This window comes from Triticum aestivum, chromosome 4D (assembly GCF_018294505.1).
Source record: "Triticum aestivum cultivar Chinese Spring chromosome 4D, IWGSC CS RefSeq v2.1, whole genome shotgun sequence".
NCBI classification, from domain to species: domain Eukaryota; kingdom Viridiplantae; phylum Streptophyta; class Magnoliopsida; order Poales; family Poaceae; genus Triticum; species Triticum aestivum.
Genome location: NC_057805.1, coordinates 202114469 through 202137992, shown reverse-complemented (window position 1 = coordinate 202137992; position 23524 = coordinate 202114469). Strand labels below are relative to the sequence as shown.

At 46.3% G+C, this 23524-nt stretch overlaps 1 protein-coding gene across 1 annotated transcript; it reads right to left on the bottom strand.

Moving 5' to 3' along the window:
* Positions 1-16056: 16056 nt before the first annotated feature.
* Positions 16057-22667, bottom strand: LOC123097272 (RNA polymerase II C-terminal domain phosphatase-like 3). The gene is made up of 11 exons (XM_044518976.1): positions 21717-22667; positions 21499-21637; positions 21369-21424; positions 21218-21278; positions 19743-21131; positions 18922-19512; positions 18694-18840; positions 18313-18602; positions 18116-18227; positions 17722-18026; positions 16057-17609 (listed from the first exon to the last, which is right to left on the bottom strand). Exons 1-11 carry the CDS (start codon positions 22322-22324, stop codon positions 17549-17551), a joined length of 3759 nt encoding a protein of 1252 aa, XP_044374911.1. The 5' UTR covers positions 22325-22667; the 3' UTR covers positions 16057-17548.
* Between the last annotated feature and the right edge of the window lie 857 nt (positions 22668-23524).

Below are 23524 nucleotides of genomic sequence, written 5' to 3'. Positions count from 1 at the left end.
TCTAATGATTGTTAGAATAGATATTATGAGTATAACCTCATGATTGCTATATGTTACTCTCATTTCCAGGATTTTCATAACAATGCATGTTATTGCTTAGAGTTGATATGATAACTGTAGTAAGTGCTATGGTAGAATATGAGTAGGCCCTGTCATATCTGTTTTCCTCTCATTGTTACATGATGTTTGAACCATGATATATTGCTAGAATATCAAAGCCATTGGCTTATTTTTTAACTTGGGGTATGATTATGACCACGGCATTGCAATTCTCTGTCTATGATATGTGTCACTGTTATAATAATCTTAATTCCACACATACTCTGAACATGATTGTTTATTTTTGTCCTTTTGGTCTCCAATTTGAATTGTTCCAGCAGACGCAAATGCACTGGCCTTCATGATTCCAGGACCTGGAATCATACCAACCGACGGGTGGTGGTTTATCGCTCGTTCAGCTGACGGTGGTCATTTGATGCTCATTTGCACGTACCAAATTGACCAAACCATTTCATCAAACCACATGCAGTACAATGCCTGGGGCGTTCGTGACATTGATGGCTATGGCTGCTTCGTGTTCGAGAAAGATCCCAGCTCCGTTGGGCCAGGCGTATTCAACTGGAGGCGGGTTTATAGCCTCGGCAACCACTCCATGTTCCTCGGTCTCAATTATCCGATCATCCAACCAATCATCGATCATATCACTGGCGATGATTACCGTGCTATGCAACTTCCATTCGCCAGGGGGACTGTGTTTACACATCATACCATGGGTTTCATGAATCACCATATCCAGAGATTCGTCGACACAGCTTGTTGCCAGATAATCTTTAGTGTGTGAAAGGCATCAAGCTTCCATGCGATGGATGGCTTTTGCAAACCCAACATGCGGCGATGTGGTTCATGCCAACAGCAAATATGCACAACTTGATTCGTACTGATATGCAGACTAAGCCATGTATTCTGCTGCTGTAGCATGACCCTCTTTTGTTGGATATTATGTATTGTTGTTAGTTTGAAGGATAGATACCTTTCTGGGATCAAGTGCATCCTAACTCACCTGCGCAGGATGTACTGATAATGATGATGGAGATGATGTGCAGTATATATATATCACTTAGGCTTCAAGTGCGTACTTGTTAGTTAAACCTATGGTTAAAATGTGACACTAAATACGACTAGTAAGTAGTACAGTAGCAGTACTAGTATACGTCGGTCAAATTATTCATCATGTCCACACATTGAATTGACGTGACAACACGCTGCGCGTGAGGTGACACAAGAATCCCGGCGGCGTGTTCGGGTATTCTGGACTTCAGATTTGGAGTACCACTTATCTGTCGAAATCTTTCATCATTCACATAAAACAGTCGATTGATCATACATTGAGTACCATATAACTGGAATTAACCCATGCAAGTCGAAGAAGGATTGGCCGATGCTGTTGGCTGGCGTCAAGTTCGATCCCACGGATTAGGAGCTGATCGAGCACCTTGAGGCCAAAGTGAGTGCTAACAGCGCGAGACCTCACCCTCTCATCGATTTGTTCATACCAACCATCGACAGCGAGCATGGCATATGCTACACCCATCCTGAGAAACTTCCAGGTAAGACACCGATCGGCCGTCTACTTGCACAAACATATTCCTTTGTTTATAGCTCTATTTTTCTTTTTAGACGCAGACCTGGTGAAGCAATTACAATTTCACAGTTAATAAAAAGTGAAACAAGTGACTGCAACATGCCAAAGATGTTATGAAAATGCCAACTGCGTACACTAAAACCTGTATTCGACAATACTGCAGGTACCACACTGAGTGGCCTAAGCAAGCATTTCTTCCAGCGCAATTCCAGGGTGTTCAAAAGGGGCACGTGGACGCGTCGCAAGATACAGTCAGAGTGCGGCATGCACGCGATGTGGCACAACACCGGCAATACCTTGCCGGTGATGGTCAACGGCCGGCAGACGGGCAGCAAAAAGGTTCTGGTGCTGCACACCAACAAGAACTTCGACCAGCAGAGGACCAACTGGGTGATGCACCAGTACCACCTCGGGGACCTGGAGCAAGAGAAGGAGCGGGAGCTGGTCCTCTGCAAGATTTTCTACCAGACGAACACTAGGGCCAGGAGTAAAAAGGTTATAAGTTAGTTTGGTATTGGTACTTGTACTACCTTGTCGTCCGCAAGTTGGTATTGTTGTTAACGATCTTTTGGTATGAACTTGGCATTTGCTTCCAACCATCATGCCGAGGGTCGACGTGGATATAAAGCTGAATCATTTGTTTCGAAACGAATTTTTAGGCACCTGATTTTTATTTTATGGGTAGCATAAGCACCTGCCGTTCGAATTCCCAGTTCTCCAAATTTTTCGAAACAAGTGCATGCTCTTATTATCACGATGAAAAAATAATATCCCTGCTGCATCCCAGTTATCAGTCTGTACTTGCAGAATTCTCTCGTTTATTGAGCACGTATATTATTTTTAGGTCGAGCAAGTTTCAACTGGGCTGTAGACTGCCCAGGCTTGGTTTTGTTTTTAACAGGCCCAGCCCATGACGACAACGGGGCACAAAGATCCAGCAGGTATCTACTAGCCTCTGGCCCGCCAGCGTTAGTTATATTTTGTCTTACAACATCCGCAGGCAGTTTTTTTACTGAATCAAACAAACAGCCCAGTTCTATTTTCCTCTTGAAACGCATGTCCTACATCCGTTTTATAATCTCTACCTATAGTTTTACTAGTTCATATAAACGTATCATTATATTGAAAATACATAAAATTCCCTTTTCATATTTACATCCTTATTTTTGTTGTTGTTTTCCCTCCCAGCACTGATTTTTTTTACCACTGGTTTTCCCTTAAACCAACTCAATTGTCCCACGTCTTATTTGCTTACAAAAACAAAACGATTTTTTTTGGCAAATCAATAAGTTCTTAAAAATGTTTATCATTTCGGGATTACAAAAGTTCGGACTCCACCGAAATATGCAAAAGAAGGTTGAACTTTTTGACCGTGGTCCTGGGCAGAAAATGGGTTGTAATTAATTACTTAAGAATTAGCAAATGGGCTGCAAATTATTAAAAAAATAGCAAATGGGCTCTATGTTGTCTGCCACATATTTGGAGACTGACTTGTGGGCCTACTAAGTTCATGTGTACACAAGGTTTATCAAAAAATAAACTAAGTCAACAATCGACTCTACCAGCGTCAGACCGTTAGATGTCAATCTAACGGCAATCGTGCTTCTTCAGTCTCTGATCTTCCTGCCCCAGCCGCCCAAACCAGCGCCGTCGGAACCGCCTGCTCCCGCCTCCCGTGGCCGGCTGTGCTGCCGGGCAGGCCTCACGGCCCCATCATATGCTCCCATCCCTGGTCTGTCTATCCCTCTACTCACCCACACCTCCTGTTATTTTCCGGCGACGGCAGCCGAACCAGTCAACCCTCGTACTCTCCACCGCGTGGGCAGCCACTGTCGTGTCTTCCCTGGCTTGGTGTCGTTCCCTTCGTAGGCCTCGCCGTCGTCCATCGCCCTGGTGCTCTCGGCACGGCATGGTCAACGTGGTCAACGAACGACATGCATCTGAAGTGGACTGTACGTGGAGAGGCTGACAGTTGGGTCCACGGCCGCACACAAGGAAATGCCTCCTTATTACGCGCAAAATAATGATTCCTCCACCTGACATCTGGGACCCGCCGGAAGGGCCTCTGTATTTCGCGAAAAAAAATGTTCCCTCCGCTGACAGGTCGGACCCACCAACTATATCTTCACACGCAAGGAAGTGCCTCCTTATTGCGCACAAAAAATGAATACCCCCCTGCCAGCTGGGACCCACCATAGTGGGAGGCTGACTTGTGGGCCTACTAAGTTGACGGGGATGGAGGGCTTTGTCAACTTAGTCAATATGAACGATTCTAGCTCTAGTGACCGTACGATGTCCATCCAACGACCTTAGTGCTTCTTCAACCTCTGGTCTTCTTGCTCCAGCCGCCCAAAGCAGCGCCGGTCGTGCCGCCTGCTCATGCCTCCCGTGGCCAGCTGTGCTGTCGTGGAGGCCTCACCGCCCCCATACTACTCCCACCGCTGGCTAGGCCATCCCTCCACTCACCCACATGCCCAGTTATTCTGCGGCGACGGTAGCCTCACGCCGCAGCCGAACCAGTGAACCCTCGTACTCCTCTCCGCGTGGGCATCCACTGCCGCGTCTTCCCCGGCTCCGCGTCGTCCCCTTCCTAGGCCTCGCTGTCGTCCACCACCTTGGTGCTCTCCGCGCGCAGTGGTCAATGTGGTCAACGACCGACTTCCATCGAAGAGTACTGTACGTGGAGAGGCTGACAGCTGGGTCCACGGCCGCAGCTAGGTCCACGGCCACAGCCCAGTTTTTTGTGATTTGCCAAGTAAGTCGCTTTGTCAGGCCTGTTGGGCTGCAATCTTTCAAGACGAGGAGAGCTTCATTCGGCTGGCCGAGAAAATGGCCTATCAGTAATGAGAAATGGGTTGTACATTTTTAAAACACATCAAACCGGCAATTAGTTTCAAATTTCTTTTTTTCATTTCGAGATTTTAAATTGCATTGATTTTTATGCGTGGACAATTTGTTGGATTTTATATTGATATACATTTATTTTTAAAATCAGTTTGAATGTGACTCGAAATTTCGGGATTAAAAACAGTTCAGACCGCACCGAAATATGCAAAATTTAGTATAATTTTTTAACTGTGGCCACAATATGGGCTGTAATGCTAACAAAAAGAATATGGGCTCCAAAAAAACCTTAAGAATTAGCAAATGGGCTGTAAATTATTAGAAATAATGGCAGATGGGCTGTATGATGTTTTCCACAGATTTGAGGCTTTCCTAAAAAAAGGTTGACGCACAAGGAGTGACTGTTGGATGTCCATCCAACGGCCGTCGTGCTTCTTCAATCTCTGCTCTTCCTGCTCCAGCCGCTCAAACAAGCGCCGGCGGGACTGCCTGCTCTCTCCTCCCCGCGGCTGGCTGTGCTGCCACGCAGGCCTCACCGCCCCACCATACTCCCATCGCTGGCCTAGCCATCCCTCTACTCACCCACACCTACTGTTATTCTCCGATGACGGCAGACGAACCAGTAAACCCTCGTACAGTCGTACTCCCCTCCGCGTGGGAAACAACTGCCGAGTCTTCCCTGCCTCCGTGTCGTTCCCTTCCTAGGCCTCGCCGTCGTCCACCGCCCTGGTGCTCTCGGCGCGGCCTGGTCAACGTGGTCAACGAACGACATGCATCTGAAGTGGACTGTACGTGGAGAGGCTGACAGCTGGGTCCACGGCCGCACGCAAGGAAATGCCTCCTTATTACGCGCAAAATAATGATTCCTCCACCTGACATCTGGGACCCACCGAAAGGGCCTCTGTATTTCGCGAAAAAATGTTACCGCCGCTGACAGCTTGGACCCACCAACTATATCTTCGCATGCAAGGAAGTGCCTCCTTATTATGCACAAAAAATGAATACTCCCCCTACTAGCTGGGACCCAGTATAGTGGCAGGCTGGCTTGTGGGCCTACTAAGTTGACGGGGACAGAGGGCTTTGTCAACTTAGTCAATATTCACGATTCTAGCTCCAGTGACCGTATGATGTCCATCCAACGGCTGAGTGCCTCTTCAACCTCTGGTCTTCTTGCTCCAACCACCCAAACCAGCGCCGGTCGTGCCTCGTGCTCCTGCCTCCCATGGCCGGCTACGATGCGGCGGAGGCCTCACCGCCCCCTACTACTCCCACCGCTGGCCAGGCCATCCCTCTACTCACCCACACCCCCTGTTATTCTGCGGCGACGGCAGCCTCACACCGCAGCGAACCAATGAACCCTCATACTCCTCTACGCGTGGGCATCCACTGCCGCGTCTTTCCCGGCTCCGCGTCGTCCCCTTCCTAGGCCTCATCGTCGCCCACCGCGCTGGTGCTCTCGGCGCAGCGTGGTCAACGTGGTCAAGGAACGGCTTCCATCGGACGTGGACTGTACGTGGAGAGGCTGATAGCTGGGTCCACGGCCGCAGCAAGGAAGTGCCTCCTTATTACGCGTAAAATAATTATTCCTTCACCTGACAGCAGGGACCCACCGGACGGGCCACCGTATTTCGTGAAAAAAACATTTCCCCCTGACTGCTGGGACCCACCAGCTACATCTTCGCACGCAAGGAAGTGCGTTCCGGCAAAAAAACGATTCGCCCCCCTGACTGCTGGGACCCACCAGCTACATCTTCGCAGGCAAGGAAGTGCCTGATAGTCGGGACCCACCTGGTCGAAGCGTACGTAGCATTGTCATTCTGGTCGCGAACGTGTACGTACATACTGGTCGATGTAGAGGCGCGCACGTGTCGTCGTAGAGGCGCGCACGTAGCATGTACACGTACGTACAGCGGCCAGTGTGCAAGAAAGAAAATACGGCCACGTACGTACATACGGGCAGGGTCTCGAACGCCTACTCGCGCATGCGTACGGCCAGGGCTCGTGTACATGGCTGGGTCAGAACGGAGAAACAGCGTCGTCGTCATGTTCATGGGGAGCCAACCGGCTAGGTCGGAACGGAATGCGTCGTAGTGTTCATCGGGTGGGCTTGGACGGAACAGCCGATGGAAACAAGGCCTGGCGTACCGCAAAACGGAGGAAACGGCCTTGTGTTCGACCGGCCACGTTCGAAACGGGATCTTGTTCATCGGGAGGGGTCTGGGGTACCGCAAAACGGAGGAAACGGACCTCCTACGGTCGAAACGGGGGTCCTGTTGATCAGGAGGGGTGTGGCGTACCGCAAAACAGAGGAAACGGACTTGTGTTGGAGCGCTACGGTCGAAACAGAGGTCCTGTTCATCGGGAGGGGTGTGGCGTACCGCAAAACGGGACTCCACGGGATACTGTTCATCTCCACCATCGACCCCCTCCAGCCTCCACGGGCTACTGTTCATCCACCGTCGACCTCCTCCAGCCTCCACCTGCGACTGTTCATCCACGGGCTCATGTTCATCCAGCCTCCACCGTGCGCTACTCCACCGGCTACTGTTCAACCAGCCCTCTCCACGGGCTCCTGTTCAACCACCCCTCCACGGGCTACTGTTCATCCAGCCCTCCACCGTCTACTGTTCATCCAGCCCTCCACGGGGTGGTCCTGTTCATCCAGCCCTCCACGGGGTCCTGTTCATCCAGACCCAACCGGCTCGATCGATCGGGGTCCTGTTCATCCAGAGGCAACACCACGGGGTCCTGTTCATCCACCCCCACCGGGAACTGTTCATCCGAACCCCCCCAGCAACGCTCACTGTTCATCCAGAGGCAACACCACGGGGTCATGTTCATCCACCCCCACTGGGAACTATTCATCCAAACCCCCCCAGCAACACTCACTGTTCATCCAGAGGCAGCATCGATCGGCTTCAGTTAGCAGCAGTAGCGAAGGAATCGCTCGGGTTCAGTAACGCGTAGCCTGCAGTGCAATCGCTCGGGTTTAGTTAGAGCCCAACGCCTCGCTCGGGTTCATTTAGAGCCCAACGCCTCGCACCCACGCGCGTGCGTGTACGAGAGAAATGCGCATCGCTCGGCCCCGACCACCCACCGTAACCGGGAACACCCCGATATTTTCCTCGCCCTCGCTTCTACCATGGTTTTTTCCATCATGGACGGCCCAAAGAATGTCATGCAGCTGCGTCTCCGGCCGCCCAGGACGAAAAGCCCATTTTTTGTCATGATTTTTGTCATAGAAGTAGGACCCCACCACATCTATGATGATACCGGGTTTTGTCACAATTATCGTCATAGAAGTGTCATAAGTATGACAGAAAAAAATTCGTTCGGCCCAAAATGTCACGGATGTGTCTTTTGTAGTGTAAACTTGTCTACAATATGACATAGTGGGGATCTGATCGATGTATCCAATGATATCGGTGTTCACATTTATGTGAAACTGAAAAACCAGGACAAGATGTTTCATGCCTTGGAGATATCAAAAGATATTCTTGGGTACCAACCAATTGTGTTTGGTGGATCCAATGGCATTATGGAACACTGAGTCCCAATATCTCATTTCCGTCACTCTTGTCTAAATAGATCTTTCTCTACATCTAGAGAATGAACTACCATGAGAGTTATGGATGGATAAGATTTGTCCACAATGAATTACTCCAATATATTTTGGATATAGACAACATAGTGTACCATAATGTATGAATGAAGGTGCTCAAGTTGTAGTAACGAGCGGTATTTTGGTTTACCCAAATCCTTCATTTTAAACTCCTTCATTTAGATGATTACATGTGTCGTCATTGTAGACACACAAACATGGATAATCATCATTGTAGGAGTAATCCTTGTGAATAAGGAACTCACTATGTCGGTTGTACCAAATGTACCGATGATAATAATAAGTCATATGGTGACTTATTGATTTTACACAATGTATGTTACATTTTGTACTTCGATTCAGAACTGAGATTCCATCGGGAATCAACCATATATGTCTGAATCTAGTGATCCCATGGATATGTGACCACTACATCTATCAACTGCAGAGATAGATGATTTTGAACTGCCAATGATATAAGTTATCGGAATGAGATTCCACATCTCGAGAATAGTTGGGTATCTGCGTGAACCCTTGTGCTACAGTACTTGCTCTTTGTTTCACCACCTCGTTGTTCTCAATTCTGTTTCCAGAAGAAAACTGGTGTAGGTATTGCTTATGAATACCTTCCCATTATTGAGCAATATCATTTCTACCTAGATTATACCCTTTGCTTGAGTTCAGTCCAAGTGTTGTTCACCCTATGCCATGGCCATGGTCTTTGGATCTGAATCACTTGAAAGGTTTTTTTCAATCTAGTTGAGAAATGTATGTCGACAATTGTGGACTTCCGGTTATATGTTTCTCCAGAATCTATATATCAATATATAGTGATGGAAATATCGTTACCCATGGTGCCTGGTCGCGATTTCCCAATGCGATTGAGTCGGGTATTCCGATGTCCCGGTCATTGTGTGCACTATGACCTGGGTTGGTGGAGGTTTCCCGTCCACTAGGTGTATACTACCCATTAGGTGTGTGTCAACGTGAAGTTGACTTGCATTTACTGATTCATAGGCCTTGATATCCTTGCTTGCGAGAAGCTAAATCCTGATATATTTCTGCCATACATCTCCCCCTGTTGCTTTGAACGGGGAGTGAAGTGGATTTTGCTAGTACCTCCACTCTTTTCGGCATACTTTTGCAGGATTGTAGGATTGTGTGACACCTTTATAGTCAGTAAATGAATCTGGCAGGTTATTTGCAATGTGTTGCAAATCTTCTGAACGCATGGTTCAGATCTTTGAGTACGTGGATTTGAGGTAGAAATGTGTTGAACATTCCACTAATTTCCTGGCATTCTTTATGGTACTTGAAATCTCCCCCTAATGCCTGGAAATGTTCCTCATTGAATCAGCATACTGGCCTTGAATAACTCCCCATGCGAGGGGCTTCAGGTATTGACGGAAATACAGTTATTCCTCACATAGATCCCAACTATATGTTGAGGGGCCAATGATGTATGCCAGGTGATGATATCGGTATGCAACCGAATTACCGCAGATAGGAAATACTTGGTAGATATCCACATATCAAAGATAGAGGGGAATAATATTATGCGGTTCTGTCATGAGCGTGTAAAACTGCATGACTCCAACGTAAAGTTGGTAAGTTGCAATTCCAAAGTAAAGATAATGCAATGAGCTTAACTCTTTGGATAGGATTCTACCAAACCATTTTGAGTCTAGACATTATGACAAATTGCTAAACTTCAGTCCAAAGGGCTAGGGAAGGCCCTCAAGGAGAATTCTGCAATGTTATCCATTCGATTTGCTTGAAATCGATGTCAGGATAATGGACAATGGTTTCGTGTGAATAAAGCACACATTTAAGACCATCATGTAGATATGTCTTTTAGAACCATGGATACATGAATAGTCTACTCAATGGCTGGGAAGAGCCACTTACCTCGACTTGATGCATTCAAGGAGTCTGAGTGGTTCAGCATAGACTTTAAGGTGTGTGAGCCTTAAAATTAGCTTCCCTGTGTCACTTGTAGTGCACATAAAATCCAAATGTTATTAGAATATAGCATCATAATAATCAGAAACCAGTGGAATTGCTGATAGTTTCGGTTTCAACCCAATGTCAATGATGACCAAAGCAGGAATGCCGAGTTTGTCATGCAAAAGACACTCTGGAAAACTATCTCGTACGCAACATGTGCTACGGGTTTTGTAGTATGTGTAGTGCAATGCCGATGATACATAGAGAATGTGCTTGCCATATCTGTTGCATATGGTGAAGAGAAGATATTTCTCTTTGTTGTCATCATAAGTTTCGCTATGGAAACTATTTTGACGGATACCTCTATAGTTTAGTAGGGTACGAGCTAAACCCGGAAGCAATAAAGCATCCTAACGTTACTCGAGTATCCACATGGACAGTAAATATGACTCGAGTTGAGCCAACAAATACCTCATCACGTCTAGCGATTTTAAAATATCTCATATCTCTCAACGAGAGTGGAAAACATTTCACTTCCCTGAGTATAGAGTTCGTGGTGCATATGTCCACAAGGCACATATCATCTTTCATCATATTGACCCCCGTAGAAATATATATATAGACATGATGATTCTCAATATGAAAATCACTCAGATATATAGAATACATACAAATATATTTGTACCAAAGTGCTGATACAATATATTGTGATATACAATATATGATGACAACAATACTTATGTTCTTATTAGAACATCATAAATGGACATAAATTATATTGACCACTCAGGAGATTGAGAGACTAGACGAAGTCTTCAAACATGTTGGTTGAGTCATATTCAACCATCATATTCTCCGTGCCCATAGGGTCCCGTCACTGCTGGTGATTTCGGGTTGAAGGTTGAAGTGAGCTCCAAACCTTTGCCCTTGAGGTCTGTTGTGTCCTAGGAATTGCTGATACAGAATAACCAGATGCAGAGATCTGAATCGATATAATGCCTTATGATGTATAAGACAATATTTTTCTGTTAGCAGTGTGATTCCGACCAGAGGTTAATCATGTGGTCTTGGATTGCACACACTATTCCACAAGACACAAGAGTGATCATGGTGTCCATGCCCAGGTAGGGTAGTGGTGGCGATTGAGGGCGAATGCCTCAAATTCTCTAGCCATCGGTTACCAGAGATAGTTAATTTACGATTAGTAAATTAAAGACCATCATGGTAATGTTGTAAAATTAATGGATATTTCAAGAAGTTATCTTGAAACCATTAATGTGAATCTCAAATTGCTAAGCATGACACCTTGAAGATAATCTCCAAAATAAAGTAGATATCGCAGCACTAGGGAGTATAATCTGATGAAATCAGTAGATACTCACTCCTAATGCCTTATGTCATGACTTAGTAAAATGCATGGGAGTGCACAATGTTGTGCAATCATAATGTCAAATTTGACAAAATGTAGGCTTAAACATTAGTGGTGATAATCTGCAAAGCAGTAGATCTACACACTACCTCGGGATTCCCATACATCAATTGAAGAAATCACTAAGAATTTTGCATATGTATTTGCAAGAAATTGAAAATCTCAATTGCAAATAGACGTATTAATCTCGACATGTAGCGAACATGGAGATACATACATTCCGGAATACATCATACTCAACAGAAATACACCACTATTATAATGAATAGTAATGATGTTGCAAACTTGATGCTCAAGTGAAAAAAAAACTTGAATTATATACACCTCAAATTAAATGAGATGTTCTTGTATCAAGTTGCAAGATAATTCAGCAGGGTGAATTAATATTTTGCGAGAGAAAATTAATCTAATCGCGATGACATTGTTTTGCGAGAGAAGAAAATTCTCAATCGCAAATCAGTACTGAAGAGGTACTGAATTTATCTTTGCAAGAGACAAAAAATCTCAATTGCAAATAATAGATGCAAATTTGATGCTCAAGTGAAAAACTTGAATTGATTCTCAACCTCAATTGTGTGAACATAACACATTGAATATCATTTAGATCTCACAGTAATCGGCTGCATGGCCATTACCTTGTGTATGCTACAATTTAAATATAATGAATACGCGTTGAAGGTAATCGCTTGTCGAGATTGACGAAGCGTAGACCTCACAGTAAGAGAGGATAGTCTGCAAATGAGCAGTAGATCCCAACTCATTACCTTGTGATTCCAAATAAGCTGAGGGAGAAATATTAAAAAAATTGCAAGTTTGATATGCGAGAGAAGATAATCTCAATCGCAAAAACATGTTCAATAAAAATGAAATGTGGTAAACACATGGAACATGTCATTCTTCCCGAATGAAATTCGGTACTTTATTTATATTATCAAGCCATTGCATAATATAAACACACCTAATTACATAAATCCTAACTAGAATAAATCTAGAATCAGGACTAGAATGTAAGTAGTCAAACTAGATATAGTCTAACATTGCACTAATACAATAATTTGTACTAACTAGTACTACTAAACACACACAGAGAGAGAGAGAGAGAGAGATCCTGCAGAGAGGCAGCCGGGCGCCTGAGCATAGGCCGCCACGGCCTTTGGCCGGCCCACTCCTGCCACCTCTTAGGAGGGGGCGAGGGGAGGGAGCAGTTACGGGATAAGGTTTTCCCTCCACCCAACCCGCACACCATCGGTCCACCCCTCCACCCGGTCACGAGGACCAGGAGTCCAGCCGCCGGCGAGCGGAGTGAGGGCCGCCGGCTCCCACGCATCTCCGGTGATCACCGGCGTACGACGGAGGGAGCCTCCTCGTTGGAGGAAGAGGCGACCACGACGGGGCGGTGTGCACTCCACGCGGCAGGGCGGGAGCGAGGCCGAGGCCTGTCGGATCCCACAAGCCGGCGCGGCGGCCGGGACGGCGGCTGATGGCGGCGACGGGGCGCTCGAAGAGGCGGCCGAAGCGCCTCTCCGCGCGGCTGCTGGATCCCGCGTCCATCTACGGTTGCGGCGGAGTGGTTGCGCCGATGTCCTCCATCCCGTCATCATGACGAACGACGTCGGAGGCACCGGTTGGCGCCGAGATGAAGGCGAGCGCCTCCTCCGCGTCCACGACAGTGCGCACGGGGACGTAGCCGAGCGGGCCAACGGCCTCGGCTGCGGGCGTCGGCGTCGGGCGGCACAAGCCACTCGGCCGGCGGAGGAGAGGATGGAGGCGGGGACCCAGGGGGCGGTGCGGGCGCGGCGGCGGCGCTCGGGCCAGCTGCGAGCCACGGGTCAACCCCCCTGGTCACGAGCGGGATGTGGTGAGCACCATGTTCAGTGCGTCTGGTGGTGCGGTGGCCGCGTCCGGCAGCGTGATGGCTGTCGGATCTCGGGTTCCGGCAAAACCCTTAAGGTTTGAACTTTGGGGTGCGCGCGAAGATCTCTCCCTCACAGATCACGCCCTCACACGCTTCGCGATCTCTAGGCTAGCTCGACGAACTCGCAACACAAGGGACACAAGATTTATACTGGTTCGGCCCACCGTTGTGGTGTAATACCCTACTCCAGTGTGGTGGTGGTGGATTGCCTCTCGGGCTGAGGATGAACAGTACAAGGGGAAAAACAGCCTCCTGAGGAGAGGTGTTCTTGTGCTTGGTGAACTTGAGGGTGTGTGAGGATTGCTCCAGCTTCCGTCCCCTCCTACTGTGGTGGCTAGTCCTATTTATAGAGGCCCCGGTCCTCTTCCCAAACATTGAGCGGGAAGGGATCCCACAACGGCCAATTTGAAAGGGGACAGCTAGTACAGTTTATCCTGACAAAAGTAGTCTTCACCTGCCAAAGGCTCTTGTGGTGACGCCGCCTTGGGCTCCACGATGACCTCCGTCCTGCCGTCCTGCTGGTCTTGGTCACGTTGCACCGATATGGAAACCTTTGCTTGACGCCTCGGTACTCCTCGTCTGCGCTTGCCTCCTTAGCACCAAAGAGGAAACAAGGACACTGCGCGTGCTGGCGCCCACCTGGTCTCGATCGTCATGGCTCACGTCACGAGAACCTCGCGAGGTTTGCCCTGCCTTGATCTCTCCGCCCCTCGCGAGCCAGCCTGGTGAGGCCGCTCCCGAGGAGGTCTTGTGTCGTCCGCCTCGTGAGGCTTGGACCCTCGCGAGGGTCTTGAAAGCTTGTTGGCGAAGATAGGTCGTACGGGCCCGCTCGCAGGGCCACGCCGTGGGCCGTAGGCAGGCAAGTCTGGGGACCCCCGTTTCCAGAACGCCGGCAATGGCCGCGTTCTCGCTCTCGCTGGCTGTTCTACGTCTGATAACGTGTTTCGAATCAAAGAGATTGATGGATCTTATCAATGGTTACAAGATGCCATTTATATGGTCTAGAGGGATACAACGGTTCCAGACCAGAAGCGTCCGTGCAGGAGGCAACCGCACGACGGTTGGGCAAGGGGAGATTTCCCCTAATTACATTTGTAATTAATCTTAACAATAGCCTGCATCAAAACACATAAAAAAAGGTAAAAATTATTTTATACAATAATGTGCAAAAACTCGTCGAACACGCGGTGCATTAACTTTCATCTCGTTTCTTATTTTTTGACATAAATAAATGAATCAACCAATAAGGCCGGTCATAGTAGAAGTAACATAGGTAGTAACATACATGCCACATAAGCAAAAAAGATGATGTGTCAAGTAATTAATGAGGAGAAAAGCAAATAGAGTAAGACTACCCACAGTGGGAGTAACATAGGTAGTAACATCACATATACCTAGATAAAATAGATGATGTGGCAAGCAATAAATGAAGAAAGAGAGGCTTGTGGTAACATAGCTAGTTACTACTAGTATGAGTAACATCACACATATCAAGGCAAGATGTGTCTATAGCCTAATAAATGAAGTGTTGCATGTTACCACACATATGTTACTCCCCACTATAGAAGTAGTAACATAGAGTAGTAACATCCGCATGTTACTACTCTATGTTACTACGCATTGTGGCTAGTCTAACATAATATGTTACCATCACATAGCGCTTCCCGATGCAAAATGAGTCTACTAAGCAATAAATGAAGCTTTATATGTTATCATACTTATGTTAGTACCCACTATGAAAGTAGTAACATAGACTAGTAACATATGCATGTTACTAGTCTAAGTTACTCTTCACTATGACTAGCCTAAGAGATAAGAAATGTGGGGCGTATATTTTTTTAATGACTTGAGACTATCAAATACGACATGCAATGGTATTAATTACTCCTTACATTCCCTTTTTCTTTGCGCATAAGTTCTCTCTATTTTTTTCCTAAATAGTCTGCGCATTGCCTTTTTCTCGCACATGTTTCCAATCGTGCCCCGTGTCTGTCGCATACGCATGTGTTAGGCTAGCCATAGTGGGGGTAATATAACCGGTAACATGCACTTGGGACTAGCAAACATGCTTATGTGGCACAAAAGTAAATAAGAGAGAAAGTTATAGTAACATAGGTAGATACCGTATCATATTAAATACTATACTACTTTGTGTCATGCATGCCAATAAATATGGTAATCTATGATACTATTTTATAATACTATGCACTATGAAAATAATATAATACTAGTATATGTTACTCCCCACTATAAGTAGCCGTGGCAGAAACGCTCCAGCCAATCAAATCGCCATGCAAAATGGGCCCATGGCCTGCGCCTGGGGAAAAGGAAAGGAGAGCAAAGAGCCCACCCAATCCGTAGCATGCAGCAATTAAATTACTTCTGCTTTCTTCGGGCATGCACAGGGACAATTTAGTCCAAAATATACACAGCCAGGAGCTTCTTGATATCTTTGTTGCTGCTTATGCGCAGAGAAAAAAGATCGGAAGTAACAAACAGCTATTAAGTTTTTTTATTTTTCTCTCCGCTTTGGTTACGATACACAATTTAAGATGACTTGTACACCTAGACGGAGGTGGTATTATGCATTAGGAAGGTACTCCCTCCGGTCCTCCCATATAAGATTTGTCTCAAGTCAAACCTTATAAAATTTAATCAACTTTATAGAAAAAACTATGTACATTCACAATGTAAAATTATTATCATTAGATGCGTCGTGACTTAAATCTTTATATTGTATAACTTTACAATTATAGATTTTGATATTTTTACATATAAATATGATCAAACTTTATGAAGTTTGACTTCAAACAATTCTAATACGCAGAGTAAAAAGAATTAGAGGGAGTAGTATCATATGCTAGTATCATATGCATAATACTACTAGTATATAATGCTCCCCATTATAACCAACCTTAATGAACAATCACCCACAATTTACGCCTCCTTTGGTTAATAGGATAGGAATATTGTAGGAATGTGAACTTCACAGAAAGTGAGATGGCATGCATCTCAATTCCTATAAAGAAAGAGATACCATCTGATGCACAAGATAGAAATTTTTTCATTGAGTCTAGGCTAATATTTTTTTCCCTTTGAAATATGAAGGATTGGATATGCTACATAAGAATAGGAATTTATTTCTATAAATCAAAGGGCTCCGTATGAATTTTTCCTTTGAAAATCTTATCCTATGAAATTCCTACGAACCAAAGTAGGCCTTGGGAGGTACTCCCTCCGTCCTAGTGGGCGTTTAGCATTCAAATTTTGTTTCTTTCTTACACACGGAAATCAAGACCAATAATCTTTGTATTTTCTACATGCACTTAGCTCATTGAAGATGGAGTAATTAAAAAAGAGAGATGATGACTTGCGCCTTCCTAAAGCATTGTGACTCCACTTCATAATTTGCCTTAATATTTCTATATTTCCACTTATTTAAGGACCAAGGGAGTATGTCAAAAAGCCCATTCAGGTTAATTTCCATCATTACCTCCCCACAAGCCCTTGTAGTTTCTGAAGTTAATATAATCCTGAAACAACTTCATTAACCAACTGATCACCTCTCTTGCATTGTTCTCTGCTATCACGTGTTCACACATAATGTTGCCCAACTGAACCACGCAAATGCTACAGGCACGTCATGATATCAAACCCTGCATTTCCCTTTGGCACGCCAAGGAATCCAGCCACCGACACCTGGAGCCACACCACACGGCAACAGCCACAAGGGGGTCCGCGGACTTAATGCCTCTTCATCCCAATGGTTGCTGCGCTGGCTACTTTATGACCAATAGCTGTCATTAACCCATTTCTGCGGCAGGCAGTCTTTGCACGAGGCCAGGGCACCAGAAACATACATTTTTACATGTTTACAAGGGAGGGTGGTAGTCTTGGATGATCTATTTTTCACTTTAGCATTCTTTTTTCCATGATCCATCTGAACCCCTTCACAAGCAATACTCACCAACCCAAAGATTATTTTGGCCCGACCTCTACCAATTCAGGCTTTGCATAAATCATTTTTCATTACCTGTCTTGGCATGTGGTTTTCTTATGGCCCATGGTTTTCTTAGTCTGGTCCAGTTTTTACTTGTGTTGTTCAGTTTTCATGACACAGACTGTCCCAAGAGGATTCCTCTTGGGTGAGGAATTTGGACTCGGGAATGGTTATTTTACTGCAAAATCGTGTTCATTGGCACGCCGGTATAGAAGTGCTGAAGCTTCTACCCTGTTGATAGCAAACAAGGTAAGAGTCTTGGTTAAATGATGGGTTATTTCGGGAGCTGGTATTATTAAATAAGAAAATCGGTTGAAGTAAACTTCGGTAATAAATTCCTCACCATCCTGGGTGAACGACGAATCTGCCTGTTTGTAGTGCCCAATTCACCTTGTCGGTTCCTAGTGAGTTGGCAACGACATGAGTAACCTGATCGTCAATCTGGTTCGTGCACACTGCACCGAACTGCTCTGCAGTCTGCCAGAGAGGATGCAAGTGGGGGTTAGCCTCTCCAACAGGGAAAATCCGGCTAAAGACAATACGGCAGCCGGCAAGGATCCTCCGCTGCTCAGATGATAGTATGCTGCGCACATCAGCATCATTGAGGTTGGGATGAGAAAAGAAGTTTTGATGAATGCGCCCAATAACCTATTTCAAGAATGTGACAAGTCTGTCAGTATAATCAACTGTGTATTTCAGTTCTCAGGAGTTTAGTTGAGGGACAGATCCATCATTACCGCCAACGAAGAAGCAAGAGTGCCATCCTCCGGCCTTTCATCACGATCAATTTCAAGAAGTGATGGTCCAGGAAGGCCAAATTGCCGTCTGCTGCAGGGGAAATAGGTGTATCTGCAGATAATTGTTTGAAAAGGACTTAGTAAGATGCAATTGCTATTAATTCACATCAGAGTAAATATTTGACAGAGATACATGCCTCTCTACAACAATCATATTGTTTTTGTTGTGGGGCCAGACTCTCACAGAATCGTCGATGATCACTACTGCAGATTCCATCCCCAAAACCCCATCAAGATCTTTACTTTTTGGTACACGGTCATCGCTGTCAAATGTATCACCATCACCACCTCTTGAGATGCCATCACCACCTCTTGAGATGACTCTCCCTGCAAACAGGGTTCCACTAGGATCAAGAACCTTAGCCATCTCAGTAGCATACAGCTTGTTCCCCATCGTGTACAGATGTAACTCGTAAAGCTTGCTCGCCTACAGCATAAAGCACCAAATACATCAACCTTCAACGCGAAGTGGAAAATGCGTCCATGAGCAGTGATTGAGAAACCTAAAGATAACAAACCTTCTCGAGAAAATTCCATATTCCTGGTCTTAGTTTAGTCCACATTTGCATATGATGGAATCGGAACAGATGCCGCTCTGACCTTTCCCGGTCTTGTTCCTCTTTCTTCCGCAAAATCTCTTCATGAATAGGATCCACTTCTATAAACTGAATTAGAAGTGCATACAATGTTAGTGCACTTATTGAATAGTGAAACAACTTTAAGTCTTAGGCTACAAAGTCTAATACCTTCGCAGAATTGAGGAGAGTGTGATCCAAATCAAGCACTAAACAAAGTTTCCTCGATGAAAACATCGTGTGCTGTTCCATGATCCGTCTTGCCCTTTCCTTCTGTATGAGAGCCTTCTGCTGGTCATCATAACCGTTGAGGAGATCATCAAGATCACCCCACTGGTTAGCTGGTGGCCTGGTACCAAGTGTTGTAGCAGGGGCAGCATCATTGGAATCATTCTGTCCAGCAGCTACTCTTGGATCTGCCCTATTTACGCTGACTAAAGTTTCTTGAGGAGCAATGAGTGATGAAGCAGCTAACTGTGAATTAGAGACAGGATCCACCTTACTCGCGCTCATGGTGGACTGTCCAGCAATGCTGGATAATGAGACTGGTTGAGATGGCAACACAGTAGTCTGAAGTTGCTCTGCCAGTTGTTCACGGTTAATCAAATTGTCTTTGCTGTCCTGGAAGGCCGGCAGGGTGATTCCATTGCTTTTGGCTTGATCAGAGTTCGGAGTATCGTTCTTCTGTGATGTGTTATTGTGGAGGACACGACGGGGATCACGGGCCTTCATACGTATTACTCCAGGGTCATTTTGTGAATTCTACAGCAAAACATATGGTCAGTGCTTTACAGTAAAGCCAGGAATTGGCACTAAAAGAGAAAAAAATGTTCATGTAAATATTGACACCGCATAACCTACAAGTTACTACAACCTCAGCATGAGCATTGTAATTTGAAAAATAATCTCCACTTAATATGCCTAAAAATATGTCACCAAACAAATGAAGTCACTGTAAAATAATATGATAGTGGCATTCATCAGGGCTTTACCACAGAGGCTGTTTGCGATGTTGCTTGTGGCCTATAAGAAGGAATGTGTGCAACTTCTGCGGTCTTCAGAGCATTGCCAGGTGGTATAACCATCCCAGCAGTGACATTATTGATCATGCCACTAGAGATAATACCTGAAGCAGGCTGAGGCTCTGATGCTGACCTCTTCTGATGTTCCATTTGAATCCAATGCATGAGCACAGTCGGGTTCACAGCGATGTCCTTTAACACTGCGGGCAATGAAACAATAGGAGCTGCACTGGTCTGTGGAACTGAATTAGGCTGGGAGGCTTGGAGAGTTCCAGTACTGTCTGGGATACTACTTACGTTGCTAATAAGTTGACTACTGGTCCTAATACTAGGATTCCCGGCTGCCTTAGTTTCAAGCCCTTTATGCTGATTTGATTGAACCCTGTCACCTGAATAGGAGCTAATGTTACTTCCATCTCTACTAGGTGGTACCTGCATGTCTCTGGGATTCCCAGTACTCTCCCTAGCTCTTTTTAACACGGTTTCACCCGTGAGAGGTTGGCCAGTTGCCTTGTGCTTCCGGCTATTATCTGATACAACACCCCCCAAGGTCCCATCTTTGGAAGCATTTGGCTCTGCAAAATTTACATGTCTATTTGCATCTGCAGTACCACCAGAATCACGGTTCAAAAACCTGAGCCTTGGATCTCTACTTTTAGCTGAAGGCTTAAGAGCATGGCTGGGTCCTGAAACAGACTGTTCAATTTGTTTAGCATAGCCTGGAGGACCACCTGCAAAACTGTCATTGCTGCTGATAACTGCACTAGGTCGGGAGGCAGGTATCAGATTCCCACTTGGCGGAGCAGACTTATTAGAAGCTGAAAAGCTTGAAACTTCACCAAATATATCACCTTCTTTGTCTCCAGATTTATCCCCATCATCAGATGGGGTTGGGCTTGGAAGATCATCACTTGCAAAGGTAGATGTCTGGCCATACTTCTGTCGGTACGAGGAAACATCCTTTAGCGCATCATTCACACATGTATACAGAACTTTTTTTGAAGGATCAACTCTTTCCGCCAAAAAATATCTGTCAGGTGCCATTGGAAATACTCCAAATCCAATGGGCTTTGGCACAGGAAAAGGTGGTGCACTATCTCGGGTGGGTGAGGGTAAGCTGTTCTCGTCATAATCTGCATGAAGGTCCAACAAGGGGCTAACCATTCTATTATTCGCCGGTATCTCCCAGCTAGGGAAACTAGAGCCCCTAAGTGGATTTGCTGCTCCTGACTCGACTGGCAGTCTATCTGATGGAACCTGTCCAGATTGAACAACCACATTCACTGTTTTGGTGCTACAATTGGAACCGGCATTGTCTTCTCCATCTACAAAAACTAACTGTCTCACACGACTATCGAGCTGTCCAGAGAAAAAGAAACAGAAAGTTAGCATTCGAGCACAACCTGCTAACTCATGAGGCCCCGCGAGCTACAAAAAATGCAGACCTCATCTCGCTGGCTGAGTGCCAGCATGTCTGAATATCTGTTCTTTATGTGAAACAACAGCCTAGCAATTGAAAGGGGACCAATTGGTTATAAGATAACAAGTCAGCTTTATTCAATACTAAATGATTAGCAAAAGATGACTTATATTTACTTCAAGAGCATGTTCTTGTTCTGCTCCCTCTTCGGCATCGCATATGAATTAGCTACCTACAACAATGAAAACGATGTGAGCACTATGGTTTGCCAGTTTGGAAAGGAAAAAATCCAGCAGTCAGCCTTACAGTGGTGATGGTGTCGATTCCAACAAAAGCCTGTTGCACAAGAGCATCAAGCATAGGCATCGGGCTACCGCTCTCTGGGAACAGCGGCTTAAGGCTCTCAAAGCAAGACCGCAGGCGGGCACACGAACCCTCAAATGACCTACAACACAACATTAGTAACTTATATCTCTCAGAAACTGAATCAAACATTATCCTAGCCATGAAACATGAGTACATACTTCTCAGCTTCCTCAATGGAAAGCCTCTCAAGCTCCTCCAGTATACTCCCCACGCGCTGGTCAAAATCCAGCTCATCAGCTGCCTCGAAGGCCAAAGGGGTCTGCTCCATGGCCACTGACTCTGACTTGTCCTGCGCATCAGAGTCCAAGTCGATGGTCTCAGGCTGCTTAATTGGAGGGGAAGTGGACTGTACGGCCTCCCCCTCCTCAATCTCGCCCTCTTCCTTCTCCTCGTCCGAGGCGTCGACGAGGTGCTCTACCTCGTCCTCGTCGGCAACAGGCCGCGGAACGAGAGGCTTGTTCTGCACAGCCTGCGCCCAAGCAAAGCTGTGGAACGCCGGCGCATAACTCCTGGACATGGTGTATCCCATCCAAACCCTAGATCTCTGCGCCGACGCCGACGCAGCGGCGGTGCCACTGGACGACTCCTTAAAGTCGGCGGCACTAATTTCTTCCAGCGACTCTGAGGAGTCCCCATCGGACGTCTCCCCGCCGCCACCGGCGGTGAAGACGTCCCCCCCAGGCGCGACCACCGCCGACCGCGGGCGCTCCCTCGTCATCAGCACGACCAGCCAATCCTCGTCCTTGGGCGTGAGCGTCACGCGCATGTGCCGTCCCCGGCGAGCACCTCTGGCGATGGGCGCGCCTCCCAGGTCTCGTTCTACGCAGTCAAATCTGGCTACCCGGAGCTGAATCCGCAGCTCCCTGTGGCGCCGACCGATCCAGCAGCCGCCGAATCACACCACTGGATCAGAGCCCCGTCAGAATGGGGAGACCGCCCACCGGATTGCGCTGGATCGGAGACGCGAGGCTAGACGAAAAGACAGCGCGGCGCCGGATTTCGGGGAGACGGGGAGGAGCTCGTGAGGCTTGGGCAGAAACTTATACAGAACCCAAGTTTTAATCCGACCGTTTGTGTTTGATTTCCACGGTCGGGATATGTGGACGTGTAGTGTCAGGGTTGTGGCTTCGTGAGGATGGGGGACTCTTTTTTCTTACCTAATAATGGACGGTACCAGTAGGGCGGCTCGCGCTTTCCCCTGCTACTTGGGTTCGGCGTTACTCGTCATATCCAACGTTAGATACTTTCCCCGTATCCGCAGCTAAAAAAAGAATTTACTCGGTACTAGCACAAATGTCCGTGCGTTGTAACACGGGAAATTGTTACCCCGTTCTATGCGTCCATTTATTTTCGTTCCCATGGGTCCACTTATTTCCGTTTGTCTTGCCCTAGTGTCCTCTTTCTCTCCTCCAGAATCCCTATTAACATTAATTCATATTTAAACTTTCCCACTTCAAAAATATGATGGCTAGAAGGTAAAGATTTTACAATGCATGGTGCTCTTTTGTTGACACGTTGCCACCAACAGTAGGAGCACACCCCCACTCCAACATGGCCACTTCCCTAGACATCATCGGGCCTCGTTTGGGATCAGGATTAGGGCATTCAGAGCGGCGGGAGAGATGGTAAAACTGCGCCCACCCCCCTCCCCTAGTTGGCGTGCGGGACGAAACAGGACGCGTGAATAACAGAAAATAATAAAAATAAAAGGTAAACATCCAACCGTTAGAAGCACTGTCGCTGGAATCAGTTGAAATAATAGTGGTTAGTGCATTCTTTCTCGACTTCGAAGCATATTTTTCAAGAGTTCAGTTACTAATTCAAAGGATTTCTGAAGTAAGAGCGCACATGATGTTTTTCGTCTGACTTCAATACGACGTTGTAGATTAGACCGTCAATATATAGTGACAAAGCATATCTCACCTGTAAATTAGCCATCGTGCTGATAAAAAAATCATACACGCAA

What these genes read in the sequence shown, in the direction of transcription:
- LOC123097272 (XM_044518976.1), bottom strand. Translation starts at nt 22,324, where the DNA reads ATGCGCGTGACGCTCACGCCCAAGGACGAGGATTGGCTGGTCGTGCTG. An exon ending in AACAAGAACATGCTCTTGAA is followed by an intron (nt 21,279 to 21,368) that starts GTAAATATAAGT and finishes TTCAATTGCTAG; the next exon opens with GCTGTTGTTTCACATAAAGA. An exon ending in TATGGAATTTTCTCGAGAAG is followed by an intron (nt 18,603 to 18,693) that starts GTTTGTTATCTT and finishes TTTATGCTGTAG; the next exon opens with GCGAGCAAGCTTTACGAGTT.